This window comes from Festucalex cinctus, chromosome 14, assembly GCF_051991245.1.
Source record: "Festucalex cinctus isolate MCC-2025b chromosome 14, RoL_Fcin_1.0, whole genome shotgun sequence".
In the NCBI taxonomy this organism is placed as follows: Eukaryota; Metazoa; Chordata; class Actinopteri; order Syngnathiformes; family Syngnathidae; genus Festucalex; species Festucalex cinctus.
Window position 1 is genome coordinate 18,943,599 of NC_135424.1, and position 20,245 is coordinate 18,963,843.

A 20,245-nucleotide genomic window follows, 5' to 3' on the forward strand; every position below is an offset into this window, starting at 1 on the left:
GGAGGGGCGTGATTGGGGGGAACGGCCCCCCTGATCGGAACCCGAGCGGTGTTCTGTTATTGGACTTCTGTGCTCGTCACGGTTTGTCCATAACGAAAACCATGTTCAAGCATAAGGGTGTCCATATGTGCACTTGGCACCAGGACACCCTAGGCCGCAGTTCGATGATCGACTTTGTAGTCGTGTCATCGGATTTGCGGCCGCATGTTTTGGACACTCGGGTGAAGAGAGAACGCGGCTTCGGCGGTTGCTGAGGCAAAAACTCGGACATGGGAGGAGTTTGGTGAGGCCATGGAAAACGACTTCCGGACGGCTTCGAGGAAATTCTGGTCCACCATCCGGCGTCTCAGGAGAGGAAAGCAGTGCACCATTAACACTGTGTATAGTGGCGATGGGGTGCTGCTGACCTCGACTCGGGACGTCGTGAAGCGGTGGAGGGAATACTTCGAAAACCTCCTCAATTCCACCAACACGGCTCCTTTTGAGGAAGCAGAGTCTGGGGACTCTGGGGTGGGCTCTCCTATCTCTGGGGTCGAAGTCACTGAGGTGGTTGGAAAGCTCCTTGGTGGCAGGGCCCCGGGGGTGGATGAGATCCGCCCGGAGTTCCTAAAGACTCTGGATGTTGTGGGGCTGTCGTGGTTGACACGCCTCTACAACATCGCGTGGACATCGGGGACAGTGCCTCTGGATTGGCAGACCGGGGTGGTGGTCCCCCTTTTTAAGAAGGGGGACAGGAGGGTGTGTTCCAACTACAGAGGGATCACACTCCTCAGCCTCCCTGGTAAGGTCTATTCAGGGGTGCTGGAGAGGAGGGTCCGTCGGGAGGTCGAATCTCGGATTCAGGAGGAGCAGTGTGGTTTTCGTCCTGGCCGTGGAACAGTGGACCAGCTCTACACCCTCCGCAGGATACTCGAGGGTGCGTGGGAGTTCGCTCATCCAGTTCACATGTGTTTTGTGGATTTGGAGAAGGCGTTCGACCGTGTCCCTCGGGGAGTTCTGTGGGGGGTGCTTCGGGAGTACGGGGTGCCGGGCCCCTTGATACGGGCTGTTCGGTCCCTGTACGACCGTTGCCAGAGTTTGGTCCGCATTGCCGGCAGTAAGTCGGATTCGTTTCCGGTGAGGGTTGGACTCCGCCAAGGTTGCCCTTTGTCACCAATTCTGTTCATAACTTTTATGGACAGAATTTCTAGGCGCAGCCGAGGCGTGGAGGGGTTCCGGTTTGGTGGTCTCAGCATTGCATCTCTGCTCTTTGCAGATGATGTGGTGCTGTTGGCTTCATCAAGCCGGGGCCTCCAGCTCTCACTGGAGCGGTTCGCAGCCGAGTGTGAAGCGGCTGGGATGAGGATCAGCGCCTCCAAATCCGAGACCATGTTCCTCAGTCGGAAAAGGGTGGAGTGTCGTCTTCAGGTCGGGGATGAGATCCTGCCCCAAGTGGAGGAGTTCAAGTATCTTGGGGTCTTGTTCACGAGTGAGGGTAGGATGGAGCGGGAGATCGACAGGCGGATCGGTGCAGCGTCTGCAGTGATGCGGACTCTGTATCGGTCCGTCGTGGTGAAGAAAGAGCTGAGCCAAAAGGCAAAGCTCTCGATTTACCGGTCGATCTACGTTCCAACCCTCACCTATGGTCACGAGCTGTGGGTCGTGACCGAAAGAATGAGATCCCGGATACAAGCGGCCGAAATGAGTTTCCTCCGCAGGGTGTCCGGGCTCTCCCTTAGAGATAGGGTGAGAAGCTCGGTCATCCGGGAGGGACTCAGAGTCGAGCCGCTGCTCCTCCGCGTTGAGAGGAGCCAGCTGAGGTGGCTCGGGCATCTGGTTCGGATGCCTCCTGGACGCCTCCCTGGGGAGGTGTTCCGGGCATGTCCCTCTGGCGGGAGGCCCCGGGGACGACCCAGGACACGCTGGAGAGACTATGTCTCTCGGCTGGCCTGGGAACGCCTTGGGATCCCGCCGGAGGAGCTGGTTGAAGTGGCTGGGGAGAGGGAAGTCTGGGTTTCCCTCCTGAAGCTGTTGCCCCCGCGACCCGACCCCGGATAAGCGGAAGAAGATGGATGGATGGATGGATGGGAAAATTGGGTAAACTTGCACAATTTAGAGTTGGTGATGTTTTTTATGAAACACTGTGGTCGTTTATTACCAATTATTTTGATTTATGGTCTTAAGTCAATGTGACCAATGCAGTTTTGCAGCATTTCTGTCATGTTTTGGTTCTGTTTGGGGTAGGTTTTGCTTTGTTTTTGTTGGGTTTTGAGTTTGTCATGTTTATGTTCTGCTTTTCTTGTCTTCCCTAGTCTCGTTAAGCCTTGCCATGTCCACCTGTGTTTGCCTGCCCTTCCTCATGTGTCAACCAATCAGCTCCCCCTTCCACTTGTGTCTTGCCCAGCTGTGTCTCGTCGTGTGTAATTAGTGTGTGTACTTAGTCATCGGTTTTCGTTTCAGTTCTTGTCGGTTCATTTTTCCTGTTCTTGTTTCCCCACGTCTATGCTCCCATAGTTAAGTCTGCTCGTGTATTGTTTTTCCCTTCGGTATTTTGTTATTCTTTGTTACCAAGCCCTGTTTGCAACTTTAGTTTTGTTTGATTAAATTTACTCCGTTTTCGCACCTCTGCCTCCCTAACTTGTCCGCTTCCTGCATTTGGGTCCACCACCACACTTCCGAGTCCTGACAGAATGAACCGACCACGAAAGGACCCAGCAGGGAGCCGGTGCCGACCGGCACGACGTCGGCCAGCTCCCAGACGCCATCAGCCTGTTGACCAACCCCGTTCCCTCTGTGTAGGTTCAGCTTTCTTTTCTGGTTCTTGTGTCTCCGTGTCCTCCTCACCCGTTAAAGCATATTTACCCAGTTCACCTCCTTGTGATTCCCTTTACAGTTATTTAAGTGATTCTGATTTTGAGCTCACAGACACCGAGTTAAACTATTCTGATTTGGACACCAGTTTTTGTTCACCTAGTGAGTCTCCCCGGGCACTTCCTTATGACACGATTTTGTCACCCCACGTTTTTGTTGACCACGTTCCCGAGTTTGATTTTGATTCTGACTTAGAGGATGAATGTGAAGTGAGTGAGCACACCAAGTTTGGTTTGAGTGCGAGTGAAAGCTTTTATAGTTTTTTGTTTGCACGTTCCCTGTCAAAGTCACTTACACCCCTTCCTAGTCTTGTTTCGTCTGTTGATGCACCCCTTAACTTAGTCCCTGGTGTGTCTCGAGTTCCCCGGTCCCTTGGTCAACAGGCTGGTGTGACTACAGCCCCAGCTTCCCGCAGACAGAGGAGGAGGCAGAGGCGACCCAAGCCGCAGCCTGTGCCGCTGCCGCCGCAGCCCCTGGCTGCTTCGCCTGTGCCGCTGCCGCCGCAGCCCCTGGCCGCTTCGCCTGGGCCGCCGCCTCCTGTTCCTCGTCAGGCGGCGCATGGATTGCGGCCGCCGCCTCCTGCTCCTCGTCAGGCGGCGCATGGATTGCGGCCGCCACCTCCTGTTCCTCGTCAGGCGGCGCATGGATTGCGGCCGCCACCTCCTGTTCCTCGTCAGGCGGCGCATGGAATGCGGCCGCCACCTCCTGTTCCTCGTCCGGCGGCGCATGGAATGCGGCCGCCACCTCCTGTTCCTCGTCCGGCGGCGCATGGATTGCGGCCGCCGCCTCCTGTTCCTCGTCAGGCGGCGCATGGAATGCGGCCGCCGCCTCCTGTTCCTCGTCCGGCGGCGCATGGATTGCGGCCGCCGCCTCCTGTTCCTCGTCCGGCGGCGCATGGATTGCGGCCGCCGCTTCCTGTTCCTCGTCCGGCGGCGCATGGATTGCGGCCGCCGCCTCCTGTTCCTCGTCCGGCGGCGCATGGATTGCGGCCGCCGCCTCCTGTTCCTTGTCCGGCGGCGCATGGATTGCGGCCGCCGCCTCCTGCTCCTCGACCGGCGGCGCCTGGCCAGCGGCCGCCTTCTCCACCAGTTCCGGCGGCGCCCGGCCAGCGGCCGCCTTCGCCAGCATCAGTTCCGGCGGCGCCCGGGCAGCGGCCGCCATCGCCTGCACCAGTTCCGGCGGCGCCCGGCCAGCGGCCGCCATCGCCTGCACCAGTTCCGGCGGCGCCCGGCCAGCGGTCGTCATCGCCTGCACCAGTTCCGGCGGCGCCCGGCCAGCGGCCGCCATCGCCTGCACCAGTTCCGGCGGCGTCCGGCCAGCGGCCGCCTCCAGCTCCTCGTCTGGCGGCGACCATCCCGCCGCCCCCTCTGCTACTCGTCGGGCGTCGAGGACGCCCTCCTGACCGGCCCCGCCGGGTCCTCCTCGTCGGGCGTCGAGGACGCCCTCCTGACCGGCCCCGCCGGGCCCTCCTCGTCGGGCGTCGAGGACGCCCTCCTGACCGGCCCCGCCGGGCCCTCCTCGTCGGGCGTCGAGGACGCCCTCCTGACCGGCCCCGCCGGGCCCTCCTCGTCGGGCGTCGAGGACGCCCTCCTGACCGGCCCCGCCGGGCCCTCCTCGTCGGGCGTCGAGGACGCCCTCCTGACCGGCCCCGCCGGGCCCTCCTCGTCGGGCGTCAGGGACGCCCTCCTGACCGGCCCCGCCGGGCCCTCCTCGTCGGGCGTCAGGGACGCCCTCCTGACCGGCCCCGCCGGGTCCTTCTCGTCTGGCGTCCGGGACGCCCACCAGACTGGCCCCTCTGGGCACTCTTCGTTTGGCGTCCGGGACGTCCACCAGACTGGCCCCGCTGGGCACTCTTCGTTTGGCGTCCGGGACGTCCACCAGACTGGCCCCGCTGGGCACTCCTCGTTTGGCGTCCGGGACGCCCACCTGACTGGCCCCGCTGGGCACTCCTCGTTTGGCGTCCGGGACGCCCACCTGACTGGCCCCGCTGGGCACTCCTCGTTTGGCGTCCGGGACGTCCACCAGACTGGCCCCGCTGGGCACTCCTCGTCTGGCGTCCGGGACGCCCACCTGACTGGCCCGCTGGGCACTCCTCGTCTGGCCACCTCTAGGCTTTTGGCATTTTGTTTGGTTTTTTTTGGACTGCCCTCGATAGTGGGCCACGCACCCTCCCGCCTGTTTTTGTTGTTTATGGACCTTATGGGACATCTGGGAGCTGTCCCTTGAAGGGGGGGTACTGTCATGTTTTGGTTCTGTTTGGGGTAGGTTTTGCTTTGTTTTTGTTGGGTTTTGAGTTTGTCATGTTTATGTTCTGCTTTTCTTGTCTTCCCTAGTCTCGTTAAGCCTTGCCATGTCCACCTGTGTTTGCCTGCCCTTCCTCATGTGTCAACCAATCAGCTCCCCCTTCCACTTGTGTCTTGCCCAGCTGTGTCTCGTCGTGTGTAATTAGTGTGTGTACTTAGTCATCGGTTTTCGTTTCAGTTCTTGTCGGTTCATTTTTCCTGTTCTTGTTTCCCCACGTCTATGCTCCCATAGTTAAGTCTGCTCGTGTATTGTTTTTCCCTTCGGTATTTTGTTATTCTTTGTTACCAAGCCCTGTTTGCAACTTTAGTTTTGTTTGATTAAATTTACTCCGTTTTCGCACCTCTGCCTCCCTAACTTGTCCGCTTCCTGCATTTGGGTCCACCACCACACTTCCGAGTCCTGACAATTTCTCCATAATTGTCTGTTAAACTGTTTTTGAAACACCTGTTACACTTGACATGAATCATCAAAAAAAATGTGTACTACAAATAAAGGCCTCTCGCCTAATCGTTATAAATACGTATTGTACTACCATGTCCAATAACTACATCTATGGGCTACATTATGAGTGACTAAACACGTATTTCTGACAGACTGATCTACTTACATTAAGGATGACTGTTCCCCCTCAGGAAACATTCAACAAAAGCCATTCAGTAAGAGTGGTCGCTCCTCTGGCCTTTACCTCTACCTTTTCTTCAGGTCGACAATGGACGCCGCCAATCTCGCGTGCTGGACGTTTACACTGCAGGCTACCCTGCCAGAGAAAACAGATCTCATTTAAACTCAATGGATGGAAATGTTTGCTTTTGTGTCAGCGATTGCCAGAATCAAGAAACATCAAACTGATTCAACAAGACTTGGAAATATTGAAAAACGTTTCTTTTCAATCTCTAATTTCCTGACCTTCAGTTACTAGTCACTCGGTCACTCGCATGCTTTTTGCCCGCCGAAGCACACAACTATGACTTCACCACGGCAATGGTCATGTCCAATTAGAGGCTGTGGAACGACAGGAGGGCGCTGACCTCTCTCGCACCCCCACCCCACTAAACAGGGAAATAGATATTGCAATTATGACTTTGCTCCGAGGCTAAATTCACACTGCCTCTCTAAATGACAGCGACAGAAGCAAATTAGAGCGAAGGGTCAGTCTGACAGATCCTTCAAGATGGAGGATTTCAGAAGCTGCCATCATATTCCCAATTCATATTTGCTTTCGCTACAAGCTTTTTCTTTTTTTTTCTTTTTTTTAATGAGCCTTGTAGTCACTCTGTATGAGTTGGCCCAACAGAAACAAACCTCATGAAAATCTCAGCGGGATATCTTACTGAATGTGGGTGGGCATATCACATTCTAGTAAAACAACACAGAATTAGCACATCCCACTGGAAAAAATTCCACATGTCTCCCTTGTCAGACCTGCACATGTAAAATACAATAAAAGTGAAGTGTGAAGGAATTGTCAAATCATTTTATTTTGATATTAGTTTATAGTTAAATTACACCATCTTATCCCCTTGTGTGTTTTGTTTTCTGTCTGCAATTACTCTCACCCAAAAACAAAAAAAAACGGAAAAAAAAAACTCATGCTTCACATTAATCAACAATAAAGCACGGGTCAGTTAGTCAAGCGGATTGGCCCTTTTATAATGTTGTTTGACAACCACCAAAGGCACAAACCACATTGTGAAATCCGCATAATTAAAGGGCTTAGCTAATCAATCTCGCAGTGCAATTTCCTCCATCTTGGCCCAAGCCCAACGGGGTTTAAGGGCAGCCCGCATAAGGAAAGGTCACGGGGCCTATGGGACGTGTTCAGGAAGTGGCAGCACACAGCTCAGCCTGTAATGAATATCATGGGTGTCAGAGTAAACACAACACCAGCAGTCATTGCTTACATCGCACTCGCCCTGCAAGGATCCGCGTCGACTGTGAACACTTGGTTAGTGGGCTCGTTGTTGCTGTTCGCCACTCAGGACTGGAATATGACTTCAATACATTGTGAAAAAGTTAAATCCAAAAACCATTGAGTTGGGAATATTGGAATTATAATTATTAGAATGTATTATTATTATTATTATTATTATTATTATTATTATTATTATTATTATTATTAATTGGCTGGAACTATGGGAGGAAATTAATGAGTCAAAAATACTTGACTCATTGAGCCATTTTCAGCATTTTGTCCAGAATGAATTTGATAACTTTATTATTTTTCATGTTACAATTAATACCTTTTCCACTTACAGTCAACTGAAGATGACATCACCTGTGCTGTGGAAATAGGTAACGACCAATCACGACTCACCTGTTATCTGGCTTTGGCCAGCAAACTGAGCCATGACTGGTTGTTACCTGTTTCCTCAGCACAGGTAATGTCATCTTCAGTCAACAGCAAGTGGCAAAATTTGTTTTTAAAAGTATTAATTGTTCATGAAAAATTGTGACCTTATCACATTAATTATAGACAACATTTTATTGTTGAAAATGGCTCAAGAAAGGAGAACTAAGGCAAAATAAATGGACCGCATGTCCGATTGGTAGGTTTGTCATTCATGAACCACGATAAGGGTGTGAATTACAACTTACGACATTCAAGTACTGCATCACAGAGACTTAAAGCTTTGGCTTAGCTTCCACGCTTTACATTTTTGTAAACCAAAAGGAGCCGAATTGATTGGCCATGATTGAAATCGAGTGGTTATCACTGACTAAGCACAATACCCACTCTCAAGCACAACTGCAGCAAAATGAATTGGAATCAGTTAAGTGTCAATGAAAGATGAAATACAACTACTAGCGAGAGTTTACTCTGGGATGTTATTCCACACAAAAGTCAGGATGTCGCGGCTCTCGTCCCAGTTCAAAAAGGCGCCATGTCCAGCACGCAAGGTCTGAGATTAAGGGGCCACCTGAGTGTTCGGGAGCTCTCAGTTAAAAGGAGAAAGAAAACCCCAAAACATAAACCTATTTATTGAGACAAATTCAGAGCAGGAAGAGAAATATTTGCTTAGCTCGGCGGTGAACGGTCGGCGGCGTTGGAACAGTCCACGGTTGAAGTGACGGGGGGGAACAGCCGGCTCTTTGTTTGCTAACAGAATGGTGCACTCCGTGGGGTCACTGCAGGAGGCCCGCCAACATCCCAGTCAGAAGAACACAAACCATAACATTCCTCTACTTCTATGAATGTTTTATTAACCATGTGAATGGGTCACAGAGTTACCACCCCCACCACAACTTCAGTCTCCATAGTCACACACACACCCACACACACACACACATGCCCACACGCTAACACACCCCTGCCCTGTTCGTGTACACATGTGTAAAGGTGAGGTGATGACAGCCACGTGGTTGGATTCCTGGTCTTTCATTACCTCAGAACTCTTTTGCTAAACTAACTTAAAAAAAAAAAAACATAAATCTTTAGTTGTAATGGCAAATACTAAAAATTTTGCAGATCTTTGCATTTGATTGCAGGCTTTGTGATATGCATTACTAGCCAGAGAATGTAGGAGGAAATGATATGTTCAGTACATGTGCCTCTAAAGCCGTGTTTTGTAAACATTTTCAAGATACAGAACCACTAAATCATCCATTTTCTACATTTTCAGCTGACTTGACAAAAAAAGCCAGACTGTATGCTTGAGTCACGGCTCACCTGTCACCTGAAACTAAGTCGTGATTACCTGAGCCCAGAGCAACTCTGATGCTTGCAATGAAGACTGCTTTGCTTGCAAAGAAGAATTGCTTCTGCTTGCAATGAAGAATGCTTTGCTCTGTTCCCACTCACATTCACATAGCCTGGCTATTTGAAGATGACCCAAAAACTGAAGAACCACAACATCTAACGCAGTAGAATAGTTCGAGCCAGTCTGCTGAGTTCGCCTGATTTCTGTTAAGAAATGGTTGCAAACTTGACCACACACGTACTCAGCAATCTTCCACTCACATGCACAACACATAGACAAACAAGTACACTGTGTTCCAACTATGCCTTGCATTTGCAGTTTTAGGGTTGGAACACCCATGTAACTAGGGGTGTGGAAAGGGCGTGGAAACCCATATAAATAGAGAGGGTGAGGAGAGGTATCTTCAGAGAGTGCAGGAGTGAATTGTATCAGTCAGTTCATCTCCTCTCTCCTCGCGAGCCCTGAATTGAGTGTCATCTCTCCTTTTTGTGTCATGTTTAATAGATGTCAGACAACCATGTGTAGAATAGTGGGGAAACCTACAACATATTATTGTAAAAAATAAAAAAATAAATAAATAAATATAAATACAATAATTCCCTTTGACAATGAGCCAGAAAAGAAAATCAAGACAAAACGAGAAAAGAAAGCCTAGTGTCAAAAGTTGCTATGTTTGCTCCATGTTGTATTGACTTACCATTAACAAGTTACTCGTTTACTTCTTTTTGCACAAAAATGTCATTTAACAATGCTAAAATGTACGTACAGCATTGAGATACTTGAATTACAAAATTCTAAGTTTCTCAGAGACCTCGTGATGTTCCTAGCAGACCAACCACTTTGAGAAACGCTTCACTTAAAGTTATTGAAGAATGCTTTAACTGTGATGGGTTGAACTTCCCAATAGCACACAAGTAACGGAAAGCAACACTGTAAAGAATTCAAGTTACCTTCATATCCCAAAAGCAGCCTTTAGATCAGGGATCGACAACCTTTTTGAAATGTACTTCTTGAGTACTGATTAAGGTGATGGACTACCAGTTTGATATACACTTCTGAAATAACACATTTGATCAAACTACCTTTAAATACCCTAAATATGCACCGCAGAGATCAGAAAGCACATCCTATTGAACTTGGGCAACCCTACAATGAAACCTCCATGCTCAACAACACAGCCCAGTCCAGAAACACAGTCTGAGTGGTCGAATACAACTGGACTCACACTTCCCTGCTGAATTGCCGCATGAATCATGTGGGAAGCAACAAGCATTCACAACCCATGAATGCTGGATTTAGTGGTCCACATGTCATCATCAAAATGACGGATTATGTTCTGTCTAAGCCTCATGTCTGGTGCTGCATTAGTAGATCAGCAACCCAGACGACGTGAAAATAGAAGAAATGATCCAGGAAGATTTTGTGTGTCTGTGGGAATTTTTGTGCATTTACCCAGCAGAACATTTATAAATGTGGCTCACAATAGTTGTTCGAGTTCAAATGTGTAGTGTGGGTTGAGGTCTGGGTTCCATCTATGCAGGTTCTTCCACATCAAATCCAAGCATGTCTTTGTTCACAGACATTCTGGAACAGAAAAGAGTCTTCCTCAAACTGTTAACACAAAATTGGAGGCATTCAATTGTCCACGGTGTCTTAAGTGGTGAGATGACGATTGAAAGGCCGTCAGACATTGATTGACCATTACAACTGTGATGTTGCGATGTCGTTCACCAACAATTACAATTTTAAATTGCGGCAAAACTACATGAAGGAATCTAAACCAAACACGATTGACCAGTTTTTACTTTATTTTATCTTGTTTTGTATTCCTACTGTTTAGGTGTGACACATTGTGGTCATATCCAACCATCTCTTAATTAAGACGGATGTCTAAATAGTTTTGTCTACACATGTTGAAATCTTGAAATTGAGCTCTAATGAATCTAATTTCATGTTGTACATTGCATGCTTGTTAAATGAAGAAATCCTGCTTTTATCTAGATGGCGCTCGTCTCAGCTGCTTTCCACATACAGTAGTCACGATGCCGAGAGCAATAAACTTAAGTAGATAAAGCCCAGCGTTAATCTTGGACCGCCCTACATATTCAGGCTTAGAGGTCAAACAATAATCATGATGTCAGCATAATGCTTTATCTTAAATTTGAAAGACTCCCAAAGGCTTTTTTTTTTCTTTTCATGATCCTGATGTTGTTCTGGATATTAGCATATACTTTCTGCCTATTTAGATTTGCCACTCTTCTTTCTTTTGATGCTTTGTGTTATTTTTATTTGGCTCATAATGCACTGGTGGTCAGGACTCTTTGCTGCAATTTTGTTGCAAGGCTTTCCATCATTTCCAAATAAACACCTAAAAATTCAACTTTAATTTTGAGAGGATGGCAGAATATCATATAAGTTGAAGTAACCACCAGCAGTCATCAATCATTGATGAAGACTTGAGAGAGACAGCATCTGATGTTTGTGTTCCTGTCACACTACAACCATAACTCCAGTCTCTCACAAACACTCACATTCACATACTCAGGGGCGAAGAAAGTGCTGCTTAAGTCGACTGTGTGTGTGTGCGGTGGTGATGGAGGGTGACCCGAGAGGCCCAGCTAGTTACAGCCTCTCTGTTGGAGACCCCCACTTCCACAAAACAAGCATTGTCGTTACAATTTTCCAGACATTGCTGACACTCACAGAAACTGAAAATAACTTATTGGCACACAAATTAAAAAAAATAAAAAAAAAGTGGACGAAACTGTGGTTAGTTTAAAGGAAGCACTAACACGACCGCAAATGTTTGCCATGAACAAATTTACAGAAATTCCCTTTAAAGAGTCTAATCCCACTGCAATTTTACACATAAGAAACGCACATTCACACCAAATGATGACTGTTCGGGACAATAGCCCTTGGGTGGGCAGTGCCACTATTATTGTAGGTGTTTTGATGCTAATTATGTGTGACTACAGACTGTCAAAAGTTTACTGGAAATGAAAATAATAAGGCGAGCTGGAAATGTTATATTGGAATTGCCAAATAAAAAAAATTAAAAAAAAAAGTTCAAAAGTGGCTTTGTTTAAGGCTTGAGCACTGCTAAACAAATGAGCCCAGACTGTGCAAACCACTACACTAAAAACACATCATCATCATGTGAAAAAGAGGAGGAAGAGGGGCGGGGTGTCAGCATCATGACCTCCACCGCTGGTTGCACAGTGCTTAACAGAGAGCTCTTTAGCCCCATTGGAGTGTACGTCAGCAGCTCGGCAAAACTCACACATACATAGTCACACACACACGTACGTGGAAATAAAAGTAGCGGCCCGAACTATTGGACCGGTTTCACACATTCAGCGTGCACATGGAGGCTCATTGAGCAGCGACTAGCAAGTGAGAGGACGGCGTGGAACTTTTATGCACGTTATTGTCTTGACGCACCACTTGGAGTTCACATTTTGAACTTTTTTACCCCCTTCACGACCTCGATCTTTCTGGATTTCCCTCCTTAACTATTGCAGCACTTTTAACGGCAGGCACGACGATGTTCTCCACGCACCTGCCCCTCTTGTTAGTCTTGAAGTTTTTCCTCGGTGTCGCGTCGGTTCGGATCGCGCATGGAGCAAGCTTGCCTCGGCCGCCCTCCTCAGGTGAACTGGACCAGGACGTGCTCCTCCAACACATGTCTAAACTGCACGAGCGATGCAACAGGGAACAGCGTCTCAAAGACGGAAACACGGCCAGGGGGTTCAGAGCAAGCCAGGGTGAGTATTTGTGAATGTAATAAATATCAGGAAATCATAAATAAATACATGTAAATAAAGGTACATCATATGTGATAAATAGATAAAATAGACAACCATTCACAGTCGTTAACAGCTTAGGACAACAATCTTAAATGAAACTAACGCATGTTTTTGGAATCCCCTCAAAAGGTCAGAACCCACATTTGAACTCCACCGCAGAACTGTGAGGCAGATGAGCTAACCACATAAACACTGTGCTGCCAATTACCTAATATAACATGCAGATCATTTCATTAGAGCCAAGACATGAGCAGATGTAATAATAATAATAATAATAATAATAATAATAATAATAATAATAATAATAATAATAATAATAATAATAATAGTGTTTACTGTGACTAGTTTCCAGTTGATATGGTAAACCATATTGGGAGATATTTCTAATATGTTATCATGCTGAAAAATGAAATAAAAATAATATTAGAATGATGCAGTGACATTCTAAACCACAGCTAATTTTACAGTTATAATTATACCGATAGATTTTTATTTTTATTTTATTTATTTTTTTAAGTCTTCCATTGGATCTCCTTAATTTAAGTGTACCAAGTTTTGTAGCCGGGCAGTGTATGTTACAAGCTCTCAGCGGGGCTCGTGACTCAGCCATGTGCTCTAAATAGGTGTGATTGTTTTGGAACAGTCTGTGAATGCATTTAAATGATGCTAGGACGATGCAACAGCTGTCTTCCCGCTGCTGAGGGTCCGATCCATTACCCCCCGACCAAAAAAAAAAAAAATGCCTGTGATACCCTGCAAGCCATGCCCGACTTCATGTCTGCTCAAACCGCAAGTGGCGCCTAAGAGTGTCATTGTCATGGATTCTGTGTTTGTGTTGTGGCTCCAGGACATGTGTGACTTCACGACACGGAGCCAAAGGGAGAGCTTAGTCACAGCACTTCTGATGCTGTTTTTATAACTCATTTTTATCCCGTGTACTTCTCACGTAGCGTAACATAACAGGGGCGTATTTTGACTGCGATGGCCTGGTGTAATCTAAGGAGAGATGTGAGGGACTTCTCACAATGAAAGAGCTGTTAAAACAGTCGATTGTGTCGCGGTGCCTGCATGGGCAGAGGCTGCAGGCTGTATTAAAAAAAGCTTAGAGTGAAGCTTGAGGTAAGCATTTCCATATGCAGGCTGAATCTGAGGTAATGTATATCTCCTGAGTCAGTCCATACTTCCGCTGAACTCTTACACAATGAACAATAAGTCTGCTGTTGAAGTTAATGTTCATCATGAATCTGGAGCGCTCCCCACTTCAACGTCCACCCCTGCCACCCACATCCCCCAGAGTCTGGTTCCTCTTAAAGGGCGGCTTCTGCATGCACGTCCCATGCAGCCACTCAGTCTGCTCATGTAACACAGGCTTTAACAAGGGAGCGTGTTTAATTGCACCACTTTAGATTGCGTGAAGCACAATTTGTTATCGGTTTACAGATCTCGCCTGTATTTTCACATGGTTTTATCAACTTTTACAGTCAAAACTGAAGTTCAAATAAGGTTCTGCTGCAAGGGACCATTCCATTCCTGTTTTGGAAAAGATTTGTATCATCATACTGATGCAAAACACTTTTTTTCACCATCACAATGAACCTGTCCAAAACCAACTTTCCAGGATGATGGAAAGTATGAAACAAATATTAGCTTATTTGGGCCGTGTTAAAACAAAAACATGGAAGCACCTGTATGTTGCAAAACAATATGTTCTAGTACGATATTGTTTATTTTTATACAAATTGTCTACATGTGTATTTGGAGACAAATCACAATTGTATGTGGTGCCACTTTTCACATAGAAATGAGCGAAACAGAGAAAGACATTTGGTGACTCATGAAAGTAGAAGTTCCAGCTTGGGGCAGCCGATTGCCTCAACCAATTGATTGAGAATGAGAATATTGGACACGGTATCCTCGGTTAAAGACGGTCCTGGCAAGCTGTTGTGGCGTGCAATGAAATAGTTGGAGAATATAGTAAGAATATGTCATCACATGGCCCACACTCAGTAACCATTATTCTCCCTGAAATTCATTTGATTGTATACGTATGTTCCAGAAGTGTTTTTTCCTATAAATGTGTACTGTAATTCTGATTCTTAACTATTGCGTTAATGGAGGTTAGTGAGGTTTTCCCCCAGTGCTTTACAGGCCTCGTGGGCCGGCATACTATTCAGGCTGTTCTGTTTAACAACAACTTTTATGTGACATGTATGATTGACCGCTAAAGATGGTGTATTCAACGTAAGGTATGAATTTGAATTTGGACAAAGGTAGAGATTTGGATCCTACCATCCAATCAGTGAGGCCTGTTGATTACGTCTTTGTATCTCGTCCATGCACACTGCTCAGTGTGACAAAAAATAACCAAATTGTACTCCCTCACTGGTTGTATTGGGGAATCCTTGTTGGACACTATTTTGTAAGCTTCCACTACTTACAAGCTGCAGCTAGAATGCTAAACATGACGCAAAGGTAAACGTTAGCTCATCCATGTCTACATAACCTCCACGGCAGCGAAAACACAACACACTACCGTCAGTAGTGTTATGACGACGCTATGCTAGTTGCTAAGATCGAAATACAGTCGCAAAACGCCTAAATAAGTGGTTATGTGATACAGTAAACTTGTCACATAGGCCTGGTTAGGACTGAGAATAACTAACTTTGAACTGCAAAACATTAAGCAACTTAATAAGTAACTTGGGAGGAAATAATACAGAGTAAACAACACGTAGCCAAAAATGACCTGGCAAAGAAGTGGCGCGTTGACAGTGACGTGCGTACTGATTGATGGATTGTCTTTGCAGTGCCCTCTGACCTCAGGACAGTGTACCATCTAAACCTCACAACCCTCCAGGACTCCGAGGTCATCCTTACGGCCACATTCCACTTCCTGCTAGGACGGCTCCTTCCTCAAAAAGCGTGGATCTGTAAACGCTTCAAGAGCGCATCCTGTCGGAACTCGGCCACACAGACGACGACGACGCCCGTCAGCCTGCTCCTTCACGCTGTCTCCTCAGGGTCGGGAGACAGTTCTGGGTCAACCGGGTCATTCCTTGGCAATGTGACCTTCCACCCTCACAGGAGAGGGGTGTGGCAGATGAAAGACGTGACCCAGGTCATAAAGCAGGCGAGGGACAAGGGTCATCGCCTCGTGTCAGTGGAGTTGGACTTCGGGCAGCAGTACCAGAGGAGAGCAGAGGAATCCGGAATGGCCTACCTGTTAGTATATGCGGATGACCTAGCCTTGGCAGAACCTAACAGTGTGTACCCAAGTCTTCAGAGATATGAGGGTGGAGAGCCCTCGCAGTCCCCCCACCTCATGCACGGACCCAATTTTTCACCACAGTTGAACGGACGCGTGAGGAGGGAAGCAACTTTTCTCCCAGAATCCATTCAGAACAATGAGCTGCCCGAGGTTGACTACAGGTCTGATGGATACAGGAAGGATGACCTTTGGGAGAACTCATGGTATCCGGCTCTCAAACCCAAACTGAAAGCTGGGAAGCAAGAGAAGAAAAGGAAAAGCCACGAGGAAGAAGGTAAGCAAGGAAGAGGAGGACATGATAGAGAATCTCCAGCAACATCAGAAAAGTCTCAATTTGAAGCCTCAATTGTGAAAAGATACAAAGATACCCGTATCCAAGTGGTGGCCAGTCAAAAGCAAGGGCCGAAACATGAGATGAAGGAAGTAAGGAAACACAATAAGGGAAGTGCTCATCACTCCCGCTCGTCTTTTTTTAATTTTGATGATGAAACCATGCGCAAGGCCAGAAGAAAGCAGTGGGGAGACACTCAGCACCCTGGCTGCTCCAGAAAGAACCTCAGAGTGGATTTTGCAGACATTGGCTGGAGCGAGTGGATCATCGCACCCAAGGCCTTTGACGCCTTCTACTGCTCAGGCGCATGTGAATTCCCAATGCCTAAGGTAAGAGCACAAACACTGAATCAGACTACTTTGTCCTGTTTAGGCCGACATTACCCATCCTTCACCTCTTCTCTGACTATCACCAGGTGGTGAAGCCCTCAAACCACGCTACCATCCAAAGCATAGTCCGAGCTGTCGGGATTATTTCCGGGGTTCCAGAGCCTTGCTGTGTACCGGAGAGGATGAGTCCTCTGGCAGTGCTTTACCAAGAAGATACAAATGATCTGGTGCTCAAGATCTATCCCAATATGTCTGTTCAGTCTTGCTCCTGCAGATGAAATTAAAACAATGAAGGATAAGGACAGAACAAGAGTGATGAAAGAGTGAATCAAAAAAACTTAGGGAGAATGAACAATAACTTTTGTCATTCTTGGCTTGGTGTTGTCTGTCGAGAAGCTGAAGGCTTGATCTCATCTCTACATTTTTGGTGGAGACAAAATTTTCATAAAAGAATCAATGTGTCACACTGATGTTCACACAAATAACTTCTGGACCAATTTCAATATTTATGCTTGTGTACTTTGGACAGCTGTATTCCAAGGCATCTATTTATGCTACCACTTTGCCACAAAGGCATTATACCGTACATTTAAAGAGGAAGTCAACACCCCCCAAAAAAAAATTTGGCAGTAATATGTTCTGTGCAGCCCCACTAATCTAAATACGGTGTTCTGGCTAATATTGCGTTAGTACAAAATAGTTTTTATCTATATCAGGAGGCGGCCATCTTGCCCACTTGCTGTCAAGTGAAAATGACATCACAGTTGCTCAGGTAACAGCCAATCACAGCTTAGCTTAAGAAAACAAGCAAGCTGTGATTGGTCATTGCCTGAGCCCTGAGCAACTGTGATGTCATCTTCAGTCGACAGCAAGTGGCAAAATGGTCGCCCCCTGAGGGGGGCAAAAACGGCTGGATTTTGCTGCACAACTCATATTCCACAAATGTTATATTAATCAGATTGTCATGTTTAGAGACTAGTGAGCTCACATATAACATATTATTGTCAAGAAATGTTTAAGGTTGTCTTTAAAATGTTAAACGGTCACATCTGGAAATCCTTTTTATCACATTTCCTCTCATAATACCTTTAAAATATTTTTATTTTTTCCAGTAATGAGTCTATAAGCTACTGTTTTAGAGCTTACATTGTACATATGTGTTTAAATTCTGAAAAGGTCTGGTAGAATAAAATAGTAATTTAATCCAGCACTAGTATATATTTTTGAAAAATATTTGTGTCTGTGTTATTCTTTGTTCTATGCTGGGTTTGTGGGGGCAGGGTCATTTTGTCAAAACAAAACTAAAAGGCACTACTGTTCAAAAAGAAGTGACTACAAAGGCAGGAAGATTCCACTCAAGATACCTTCCCCTTCCCCCAGCCTCTTGACCTATTATTGCCCCCACCAAAGGCTCCAACGTCTGTTGTCCACTAAATGATGTGACTGATGTGGATTAATGGTTGATGGAGGAAACCGGTTTTGCGCTAATTAAGACGTCAGCCACTTGAACTTCAAAACGTGGGGCACTTCCTCTTATCAACGCAGGATCCCCACCACCACTACAGTTCTAAATAAAGAGTGTTCTCCTCAAAGGACTGCAGAAAATGTTGAGGATTTGTGTTTGTAAGTTGTGCCTGAGACTCAATGAAATGACGGAGAGTACCTCTCGATTGTTCGGTCACTTTGCTGTCTGAAGTTGGCACTGCGCTGCACATCTGTTTGCAACAACGGAATGCTTTGAAGTTTGTCTTTGGCGACAGCGGATGCTCATTTTGTCTCTAGAAGACATGTCATAAGCACTTGCAGACAATTCTGCTCGCTTGGAAGGTGTGTGTGCGCATATGTGAACAGTGTTTTGCCAGCAACATTAAAACTGTTTGTTGCGTATCGCTTTGTCGAATGTTTTACAACAATCTTGTATTCAATATTTGTTATATTGAGTTGCAGGACTTACTGTGGTTTTCAATACAAGACTGAACAGTAAAAACAGTCAACATTGAAGAGTTCCATAAAACAAATCTCATAGAAACTCAATAACTTGTCTACATTTACTCCTGATACCAACGAACTGCACAAGTACTTATATTCCAAGGAAGAAAAAGAATGCAAAGATGTACAGTATTCGTAAGTGTCCTTTTATGATGTATAGATCAAATTATACACAGTATTGTGTCAGTGTTGTTTTAAATAAAATATATTTTAACATATTGGAATAAAAATGTTTGCATTTTATCAAAAAGTGGTTATTTTATTATTGCAACATAGTACATAGTAGTATGTATTAATAAATATAATAGTATTGTAAAGTAACATGAAATGTTCCTCACAGAAAATGTAAGCCTTACAGCTCTATATGAATTCTTTATAAAACTGTTAATTTAAAGATGCAATTTGGGGGTTTAAATGGTGTTTAAATTACGGCGATGATAGCAACGACAGTCGTCGTAAATCAAACTTAAAAGAATAACACATCTGAGTACATTTTTTTCCCTCGTTTCCTCATTGATCCCCAGCCTGGACCTAAAGTTTGCTATTACATCGTGAATCCAGTGTCAACCACAATCTGAGTCACAGGAGAGTACTTACATTAGTCAGTTCCAGTCGACAAAACCACAGTCAGAATTCAATATCTACACGCCAAGAAGAAATGAGCCAAGCCAGAAACCAAGAAAAAATATTTGTTTTTCCCCAAAATGACTGCTCAATTAACAAAAGTGAAATAAAGCCATTGTTGGACCACAAAGGATTTTCTGTCTGGGCTGAAATGTTAATTCCTCACATGGTTGCTGAACTTAGAGAAATTAGGAGGAAGCTGATTGACTGCTTAATTACGTAAACCTCAGTCTACAATTATAATTTACCGAATAACGTGAAAATAGCTGCTTATTACAGAAAAAAACATTCAGATTTAAACTACTCCTAAAACAAACTTGAAGAGGGGGTTTGAATATGGCAAGTACACTTAAAAGAGCAGTGCTGTTTTTGGAGTCGTTTGTGGGATTTTCTTTAGTTATACTGACAGTGGTTGCGAGGCTTTAATGTCTAACTGAACTTCATTATTAAAAGCATCTGTGAGCAATTTACATTTAGCAAAAAGGGTAATAAACTCCATGGCTGGATAATCAACCTTTCCCAGTGTTGTGGTAAGCAAATCAGTGAGGACTAACCATGCATTCAAAAATGTTTTACATCTCACATTATAAAGACCCACTGAACGGGGTGGAGAATCTGACTTTCCCTTCAGCCGCAAACATCCTTCATACCTCATTTACCTGCTGGGTACAAATTTATGTCCACTTGTCCTAAACCTTATGTAAGTTCGGAAGAAATAAAAACTATAAATAAATGATGGTGAGCTTGTGTGGATTTGATTCACGTATGCAGATGAACAATAACCGTTAAGATGGGCTACCCAGAAGCTGGTCTGTTGCTAAGGCCGGAAATAAGATTTCAGCTTCATCTGATTTCAAATCACTTTTTCAAATGATGTGCTACAGTTATTTTTGATATATTTTCAGTATAGGTCATTTTTGGTACAGCCCTTTATTAGTTCTCAGGGGTGTAGCTATAGTGGAAACATTTTAATCTATTTTCCCATTTGGTGGTAGGTGCAGATGGATAGACAGACAAATAAATAAAATCTTCAATTAACCTAA

At 45.9% G+C, this 20,245-nt stretch overlaps 1 protein-coding gene across 1 annotated transcript; it reads left to right on the forward strand.

Moving 5' to 3' along the window:
* Nucleotides 1-12,093: 12,093 nt before the first annotated feature.
* On the forward strand, nt 12,094-18,727 carry gdf10a (growth differentiation factor 10a). The gene is made up of 3 exons (XM_077496271.1): nt 12,094-12,619; nt 15,469-16,589; nt 16,676-18,727. The coding sequence occupies exons 1-3, from the start codon at nt 12,400-12,402 to the stop codon at nt 16,865-16,867; spliced, it is 1,533 nt and encodes a 510-aa protein (XP_077352397.1). The 5' UTR covers nt 12,094-12,399; the 3' UTR covers nt 16,868-18,727.
* The last annotated feature ends 1,518 nt before the right edge of the window (nt 18,728-20,245 follow it).

What these genes read in the sequence shown, in the direction of transcription:
- gdf10a (XM_077496271.1), top strand. Translation starts at nt 12,400, where the DNA reads ATGTTCTCCACGCACCTGCCCCTCTTGTTAGTCTTGAAGTTTTTCCTC. An exon ending in GGGGTTCAGAGCAAGCCAGG is followed by an intron (nt 12,620 to 15,468) that starts GTGAGTATTTGT and finishes TTGTCTTTGCAG; the next exon opens with TGCCCTCTGACCTCAGGACA. An exon ending in GTGAATTCCCAATGCCTAAG is followed by an intron (nt 16,590 to 16,675) that starts GTAAGAGCACAA and finishes GACTATCACCAG; the next exon opens with GTGGTGAAGCCCTCAAACCA.